Raw genomic sequence first — 9,410 nt, forward strand, 5'->3', positions numbered from 1 at the left:
TCCTCAGATTTAGAACTTAAATATGCCAAGTTTACAGAATTTTATTGAGACATTGGTGATCTTACCATGTGAGCATTTACATGAACTCCATCTCTTATACATTCTTTGAAATTAAAGAAATGGTGTATAACAATGTGTGGCTGTCTTGAAAGTCAGATTCATTATTTACTCAAAGGGTTAACTTTCATGAGATGACAAATGCTATTGGTCAATTTTCTCAGTATGACAAACCATATACAACCAGATTATATACTGTAGTTATTAGTAATTCAGTGATTATTGCCAAACTCATTCAATACATACTCAGTATTTTGTAAAAAAAAGATTGTACAGCTTATACTTTCACCCTTTTTGTTCATAGCTCTAACTCATTGGTGACTTTGGAAGCAATGTTTTTAAAAGCGATGGATGAGCCTGATATCCTCTTGAATCTCACGCCATTGAGGGAGAGGCGGGGCAGCTTGCACACCTCCATCACCCATTGGACAAGGTTCTCAGCATCGCCATGGACACAGAGCAGCAGGAAACACTCTTGCTGTTCGTAGTCACAATTGTTGGCCTCGAGCACCTTGCGTATCTCCCGCATGATGTCACAAGGCTCCATGGAACTGGTGTTCCTCATACTCCAAGTGAATCTGAGGGAGCGGGGTTTACCGTCTTTACTTTCCCCTTTCTGATCCCCAGGTACATGGCGACTGGTAGGAAGGAGATAGAAAAAGTTGAATTCACTAAAGCTGTGCATTTTCCTATCTGTATAACAGTATTTCCTTCAATATGTTTTAAAAGGGTCTTCCATGAATAGACAAAATAATGCAAGGTGTTGATCAAAGGGTCAATTAGCAGAGCATGCAATAAACAGATGGTCATGAAGCACCATACTCAATGAGGAAAAGGTGAGGCATGGGTAAACCCTGTGAACTATTGGTTGACTGACAAAATGAACGGAGAACAGAGCTGGGCCTGGGAGTGAAGTGATATCAAGCCTATAGTCACAGGAATATCAGGCTGAGAAAGCAACCTACACCTCACCTTGAGCTCTCAAATCTCCCGTTTCTTTCAAACTCGGTTGAGACTCTGTGACAGTTGAGGGAGTAGAGCAAGATTAGAAGTGAAAAAACACTAAATGTGGACTTCCAAAAGAGTATTTTGTAATTTTAAGAACAGATAACACTGATATATATATTGACAGATATATAACATGTATATTATAGAGTTATAAAAACAAGAAAGCCACCAAGGTTACTATAACCTCATTATGGAAGTATTGACATGAAACCTGTGCACTGATCAGTCTCGTTGGTGTTCAAACTTTCTTGCTTCTTTAACGCAAAGGAACAAAAAAAAGCGCTTAAACAGATGACAGAGCAAGGGGATACACAAATGGAAATGTGTTGAATGATGGTATGACAGCTTGGTGACGTGAAGAGATTCACCCCAACATGACAAAAACAAAATCATACAGTGGAACTACAGTCCACACACCCACACATTTGCGCACACAATTATGCTGTGTTCGTAACCAAGTGGGAATTTACCACATACGACTGGAAAAAATCCACTTCAACGGACCTCAAACTGGAAATTACTAGTGGGAAACTCGTCTATCATCCTGAGCTCACTTCTCTCATTCTGATGTCACCTTCTAAATAAATGACCTCGAGAACAGCAGTTAAATGCAACAAAACATTATTTATAAAAAGCTATCTATTAATATGTTTTTTTAACACTATAATTTGTTTATGGTTTACACAGCTTGTTGGCCATTAGCCAATCAGCGTTTCTCAATTAGTTAAAATCATGTGAATGATCCAACTGTTTACAACTGGTAAATTCCCACCACCCACTTTGTTACGAACGCAGCATTTGGGTCAGTGCATGCAGACTGGGGCTATTGTGGGAGGACTCATGCGGTCTACTCTAGACAGACAGCAGAACAGAGGTCCCCTAGTCCGATGTTTCTTCTCTCGGCGTGACACTGGATATGTTTCAAGAATTCATATTTGTATTTTAATTGTTTTATTTAACCTTTGTTTAACAAGGCAAGTCAGTTAAGAACAAATTCGTATTTACAATGACGGCCTAGGAACAATGGGTTAACTGCCTTGTTCAGGGGCAGAACGACAGATTTTTACATTGTCAGCTCGGGGATTCGATCTAGCAACCTTTCGGTTACTGGCCCAACGCGCTAACCACTCGGCTACCTGCCACCCCAAAGAAGAGGGTGGTTGGTTAAAAAGACAATCAGGCAACCAGTCATAGTGCCATTGTAGACAGGGACTGCATACCAGGTCCAGACCCTAATGAGTTTTGTGCTCCACACATGCAGACTAGCCTTGAAATGATTCTACGGGAGGGTAGAGGAAGTTAGATTCCTGGAGGGGTATTAGTTAGTGGGCAAGATATCAGCCTCAAGCCAGGGGGATGAGGGACACAAAAAGGTCTGAGACTTTATCTGGGACAGGGAGAGGGGCTGGGAGTGTCTGTCACATACACATACTGGAGAGAAGGGAATGTGACTGTGTTGGGGTGTGTATACAAATTCGTTCTCTCCACACAGAACTCTGACACTAACTCTTGTGGGGACATAAGGGTTGAAATGATCCCTTACTCTAGGTCTCCATCTGCGACTTCCTACAATTCTCTATATCTTCTGCTGCTGAATCTGGAAGAAAAAATGGATTCTGAAAAAAAGCTTGTATTTTTTACGGATACATGAAAAGAGAAAGAAACTTGATGTTCGACATGATCACAGGCCGATGATGCCAGGATGACAAGGAAGAATAAAAAGGGGGAGAAAAGAAGGGGAGAGGTGGGTGAACAGAAGACTTACTAAGAGTCTTTGCTCCCTGGGCAGAAGGGATGGCAGGCCCTGATTTGGCCATCTGCCGTTTGGTCGGGTCAATACTGACCCTGAAGGGAGGAAGAGCAGTGAAAAGGTCCAAGGTTAAAAGGCACAGAAAGGTCAGGGAAACATTGGCACACAGCAGTACAATAGTGAGGAGAAGAGTGAAGGGAGGGCACAGAAATCAAAGCGCATTGCCTACTACTGAGACAAGAGACTTCCTTCCCTATACTTAAACCAATCGTTTCCAGGATGTTACTCTGTGCAGAAATAAGAATCAACAGAGAAATGAAATGAGTGACAAGGACCTGGTGAATGAAGAAATATGTAAGTGTTGCAAAAGGTGACAACTTCCCAAGATGTAGAACTTCTGGTAGCCACTAGATGTCAGTGTGTCACTTAATCAGACTGAAGAACAGAAGGTTATGTCTGAAGAGGAGGTATGGTGGGAGAGCTTTGCCTATTGTCCCAGCTTTGTAAACAATATATCCTGACCTGCCAGACCATCTGCTTGTAAATGTTTACAAATTGATGTATCAAGACATAAATCCCTCTGGTCTTGCTCATCAGAACGCCTGGTTCACAAAAAGTATTTCACAACCCTCTCGGTTCCCAACAAGTGAACACGACTCCACAAAGAAATATTACAAACTGAAGTTCCCAAAGCCTTATAAACAATAATTCTTATCTGAATACTCTATATCCTGCATCGCCACATCACAAAGTCCATCACATTCCTACAAGCCAGCAAAGTTATTATAGGGAGCATTGGTCACAACTAAGAAGATACAGCAAAATCCAATTATGGACAGAGATAAAGACAAGTTAGAATAGACAAATATAATCTGTCTACCTTTCAAGCACAGATCTGTCTACATAAAAAACACAAACTTACCTGGAACAACAGTTCACTACAGATCAATCATTACTTTGTGAAAAACAAATCAGAGTCAATAGCAACTTTGTAAGCAGGACCGTCCCCACTGCATGCATTGGAGATTGATTAGTGTCAAGCTTTCTGTTGGCTGTTGATGGATTTTTTAACTAACTGACCGATCGAGAGAGCAACACTGCCCTTACAATCTAACCCATCGTTAACTCCAGAAGCCTGAGACCAATCACTGTCACAAAACAGAGGTTCTAAGCAGTATGTCAGTTCCAGCTTGTCCTAGTACTGGTTTTAGTTGATTAATTGCACACACTGAAGGTAATAGGGGTCCTACCTTTTCGTAAACCTAAAGGAAATGTTTCTACAACAGAATCAGCAAACACACAGAAACAGTGAAATGAGGCAAGAAACTGAAAGAATATGATTGGTTGAAACTTGAAATGAGCGAAAAGAAACAGGGTGGTTGGAATCAATGGCGAGGAGGAGAAGGTTCAAATGACATATGTTGATTTCTATTCCTCATGTCAGGTTAGTCTCGGGACAACCCCGAATTGTTGACAGTCGCCTGGCTGCCTGTCTGAGATGTGTTCAATCTACTCAGTCTGGACAAAAATTCAAGTGGGTTTTCCCTGCTGGTTTACACTTGAGGTATGTTTAATTTGATGTCTTTCTCAGACTGGCACCCAGGCTACGTTATCAGTGCTTCTGGAACAATCTATTGTTAGTAGGACTGTGGATGTTCCACACAATGTGATTCATGATGCTAAAAAGCACGCCGTTCAAAGCCCACTCAGAAGGATTAAAAACAAACCATATAGCTAGATATAGTCATAGTATATTTTAGGGGCTTGGACTCATAGTTGAATTGAGTGGCATGAAGCTGTAGTCCCGGACACCTACCTGCGTGTGAGTTTGGAGGTGAGTTTGGAGAAGAGGTTGCTGGAGCCGCGGCTGCGGGTCTGGGAAAGGGGCGCTGCGTCTTGGGACAGGGTGGGTGAGGCTGGGGGCCCGTTGTAGGTGGCCGTGCGGCGCTCCTTCAGCTGACCACTGTGGAAGGTGCTGCGGCTCGCCGTGCCTCGTGGGAAACGTAGTCTGTCTGGCGTGGTGGCGCTGGTGATGCTGTGGGTGGATGCCACAGGGTTCCGCTGGCCAGGAGACACGGCCACACTGCAGGGAGGACGGAGGGAATAGATCAGACGGAGAAGAAAGACAAACACCTGGCTGTACATACCAGTTCTATACATAGAATCAACAGCTGGGCCATTATCATATCACCAGTATCTTACCTTCAAGTCCTAAACTCTAAATTCTAAAATGACATCTAATCTGTGTCAATAATGTTCATTTATAGTGTGATATTGTTGAAGTGAGTTGGAGTCCTAATATCCAGATAGAACTAAACAAAGAGAGGAAAACTTGTTTGGTGAAACATGGAGTGACTAACACAGGTTTGGATAGTCAAGCCAGAGGTAGGTAGTGGAGCTGCCAGTGCCAGGACCAGACCTGGGCCAAGGCCAGGGCCAGACCAGGGCCAGAGCCAGACCAGGACCAGGGCCAGACCAGGGATCACAGGTCCAAGCAGACGATGAAGGAAAAATTAGGGAACAGAGGAGTGTGTATAATAAAGGGTGGGGCTGTCTCCTACAAGAGGTTAGAGAGAGGGAGAGATGACATCACCACAACGGTTAGAGATGGAGTCCATGAAAGGGATGCATGTGTGAGCCTTGTCGTGGGTTAGAGAGGTCCTGAGACAGTGAGACGGGTCTACACTTGGGAGGTGAGAGGTCAGACAGACAGTTGGAGGCCCTGCCTGCCGTCTTACTTGGGCTTACAGAAGTCCAGAGTGGGAGTGGGGCAGTGTGGCCCAGTCTGAGTCTGAGGGGAAGGCAGACAGAGGGTCAGAGGCCTGGTACCTCAGCTGGACCGAGGTGGGCGAGCCAGTCAACACGGGGGCAAAGCCAGAGGACGGGCTAATCATCACACAGGCATACGTCTCAGTCATACTGGGACACGACCAGACTACGAAGAAACCAGAAGGTTGGGGGGAGGGAAAAAGGGGCCAAAAAAGAGAAGTGGTGGTGAGGAAGTAGAGAAGCGATGGGGGGAAAGTAGAGAAGCCATGGGGGGGAAAGTAGAGAAGCCATGGGGGGGAAAGTAGGAACCATGGGGGGGAAAGTGCAGAAGCCATGGGGGGGAAAGTAGAGAAGCCATGGGGGGGAAAGTAGAGGAAGCCATGGGGGGGAAAAGTAGACGAAGCCATCGGGGGGGGAAAGTAGAGAAGCCATGGGGGGGGAAAGTAGAGAAGCCATGGGGGGAAAGTAGAGAAGCCATGGGGGGGGAGTAGAGAAGCCATGGGGGGAAGTAGAGAAGCTGGGGGGAAGTAGAAGCCATGGGGGGGGGAGTAGAGAAGCGATGGGGGGGGAAAGTAGAGAAGCGATGGGGGGAAAGTAGATGAAGAGCACAACATTGAGGATATTTCTCCCCTGGAGGCCTGGTCTTGTTTTTCTTCAATAACTTCTCTCAATAATAACAGTATTGATACACATAGTTCCCTCCTCTGTGCCCCTGGGGGGAGAAACAGTGAAGGTGCTGTGTTGAATGCTGATGCCATGTGGAGAACACAGGGAACACAGTAAAATTCTAGCCTGTTCCTTACCTGTTCTCCTTCCCATTGGGAATGACAGAGAGACAGTCCATAGCGTTCCTGTCGCTGCACACGTACGTGTTTCTCCTCGTCATCCCGTCAGAGCCAGTGTTATTCTGCAGGGTGGAATAATATCACAAATCATCATATCGGAATGGAGGATTCATCCCCACTTCAAGTGTAAGAATATGTTATACAATTGATAATGGGATGGAATAGCAGACACTCACGCTGGGAACAGTGGTAACCCCCTTCCTGCCATTGGGAATATCAGCCTTGTTGGGGTTGTTGGCGTTCCCCAGCAAGGGGCTGGGTGGGGGGACACAGCGCCCCCCGGGGACACTGCTCCCTCCCTCCTCTTTGATGTTGTATTCGGCCGTGCTGGTCTGGCTCCTCTTAGGGTGTCCTGAACCTGGGGCAACATTCTGACCCACTGGAGAAGAGAGAGAAAACGAGGAAGAGAGGAAATGGTAGAGCTGAAACGCATTTGTCAAAGATGAGAATTCCCTCTGAATGGTTGTTAATGACTGACTGATAGAGTGTCTCACCCTGATCACTGTAGCGTCTCTGTTTCTGGTTGGAGGAGACGCTCCGCTGGACTTTGAGGTGTGAGGGGGACTGGCCATTGAGCTCGCTGGTGGGCCGGGGCTTAGCCAGGGACAGGTTGCTGCTGGAGGTTGAAACACTTGGCTCCAGCTAGGTCAAAGGTTACAAACACACACATTCAAAAGATTGGACACTAATGGATATACTAAGCACTAGAGCAAAGACATCAACAACTATCCATTGTGTTGCTCTGACCTCAGAAGACTTCCTCCCCAGCAGCAGGTAGGTGGCAGTGATCTCATCATACTTCATCTTGGCCAGAGACTCCTGGATGTCCTCTGGAGAGAAGCCCATCCCCACCATTACATCTGGAACAGTACAGAGACATGAGTTCACATATACAGCCCTGGCCTCCACAAGCACTGTCAAAAACTGTCTTATTTTAAGGGACTTTTCATTTAATGGAATTGACCCCAATCCTGCAGCCCAAAATGAATGCCATAATACCAGAAAGGTCTTTATTCGCCAGTATCAGCAACCAATAGCAGCCCACATCCTTAGTGTGTTCTACATAGATAAAAAATTCATAAGCAATTACGCACACTTTCTCCTCTGACTCATTTAAAGCAAACATAGTATATCTTCCTTTTTCACCATAACGACAAGAGATGTTCCACCACTTATTAAATGTAGCAGCAACCTCATCATGCGAGTGAGTCAGCATTGCATTCTAGCTCAGGTGTCATCACCCGGCCCCCCTCCTCCCTCTCGCCCCATCCGTCAGCAGAGGAGGACAGGTGATGCAAGCAGCACAGCGGGGGTGGAAGTGATTGGTTGGGAGGCAGTGGAAGATGGGGAGTGATTACACCCCCACTGCGCTACTTGCATCACATTGAGAGGAGCATGCCAGGTGGGGAAGCTCCCGGAGCGGCAGTTCCACCATACATCAGCTCCCTCTATCCATCTCCCCACTAGGCTATACAGTGCTCCACAATCAATGTGTTCAGGCAGATCAGGCTTCACTAAACCCACTGAGGAGTCAGTGCTTCTCCACTGGGTGAATGAGATGGGGAACGCCCTGAAACGTGATCTCTCTCCACTAGACTACAGAGCCCTCAGTGAAACATGTGCTCCATTTCATCTTTCCCTCCCGCCCGCTCTCTTTCTCTCTGCGCTAGGTGACTGGCAGCTCCCTCTAACCAACGTGCTCTGACAGAAATCCCAGCTGCTGTTATGCAATACCCCCACACTCCAGAGGACATCTTTCAGCATGTACACCCTCTCTCCCCCTCCCTCTACCCCTTAGTGCTTTTATCCAGGCCAAGATGTGGAGGTTCTCTCTGTCTCATGTGTCTCTCCCTCTCGGAGGCTCTTGCAGAAGTAGTTTTTATGCTGCGTTTTATCTTTTTCTTTTGAAAACTGTAAAGTGCTTAAATACTGAGAGCGATTATGTTGCTGTGCTGCTGCCTCCACACGTTAGAGTTCGTGAAGCTCAAAAACAAGAGTCATTTTCTCCTCTTAGTACCTATTCTCTTCTGATCTGCGATGTCCTGTTCTGGTTCTACGAAAGGCTTGAGCTCGTCCTCCTCCGATCCCGCATTGATCCAGCGGTCTTTCATGATTTGCTGAAATAAAATGTTAAAAAAAGAGTCCTCATAAAACAGGGTCCTTTAACTCATGATCGCTTTCTTAAATCCACTTAAAGGTTCACTTATTTCACCTCATTGCACTCAAATAACAAATTGAATTGTGATTTCCTCTAAAAATAAGAATTGGAAATGAGATTTTGATTCGAATCAATGCTCCACTGTTTGAAAGCTGAATCGTCATTTAAAGTCAGTCTAATCTAATTCTCAAACAAACTCACCAATCAATCGGACGGTCGTGTACGATGGGTTTACAAGATAATGATAATAGGAAATGTACAACCACGAGGCCGATATCTCTTCTAAATGACATCTTTCAATGCAGGACTGTATGTAATCTGAACTTCTAGTGTCAAGAGGGATGAGGATGGATGTGAGCACACAACGTGAACACACAGAAACCAAGACAACTATGTGCTGGTGCCTGCATTTTGCTCTGCCTAAAACTCAGAAAACAAGAAAGATAAAAACAAGAGGGATCATGAATTATGTATTGTGCCAACAGAGGAGAGAAAGAGAATGGAGAATATATAATCAGTACAAAAAGAGAGCGGTGTGATGAGTGTCGAGCAGATGCCGGCCCAAGGAATGGAGAGGTGGATGGATGGAGAGATTGCAGGAGGATGGACAGATGGCAGGCAGGCGGATAGAGAGATGGCAGGCAGGCGGATGGACGGATGGACAGATGGCAGGCAGGCGGATAGAGAGATGGCAGGCAGGCGGATGGCAGGCAGGCGGATGGACAGATGCGCAGGCCAGGCGGATGGCGAGATGGCAGGCAGGCGGATGGAGAGATGGCACAGGCGGCAGATGGAGAGATGGCAGGCAGGGCGGATGGAGAGA

General features: G+C 45.9%; 1 protein-coding gene across 1 annotated transcript in view; it reads right to left on the minus strand.

Annotated features, from left to right (window-relative positions):
- Positions 1-25: 25 nt before the first annotated feature.
- LOC111963356 (MAP/microtubule affinity-regulating kinase 3) overlaps positions 26-9,410 on the minus strand; it is a 39,833-nt gene continuing 30,448 nt past the window's right edge. The window contains exons 10-16 of the mRNA XM_070443272.1: positions 8,447-8,546; positions 7,177-7,289; positions 6,924-7,071; positions 6,606-6,808; positions 6,388-6,491; positions 4,632-4,898; positions 26-695 (exon numbers count right to left, since the gene is read on the minus strand). Of these exons, the coding sequence (XP_070299373.1) occupies positions 356-695; positions 4,632-4,898; positions 6,388-6,491; positions 6,606-6,808; positions 6,924-7,071; positions 7,177-7,289; positions 8,447-8,546 (1,275 nt within the window). The 3' untranslated portion in view covers positions 26-355. The remainder of the gene's footprint in view (positions 696-4,631; positions 4,899-6,387; positions 6,492-6,605; positions 6,809-6,923; positions 7,072-7,176; positions 7,290-8,446; positions 8,547-9,410) is intronic.

Source organism: Salvelinus sp. IW2-2015, linkage group LG4q.2 (genome assembly GCF_002910315.2).
Source record: "Salvelinus sp. IW2-2015 linkage group LG4q.2, ASM291031v2, whole genome shotgun sequence".
Classification (NCBI taxonomy): domain Eukaryota; kingdom Metazoa; phylum Chordata; class Actinopteri; order Salmoniformes; family Salmonidae; genus Salvelinus; species Salvelinus sp. IW2-2015.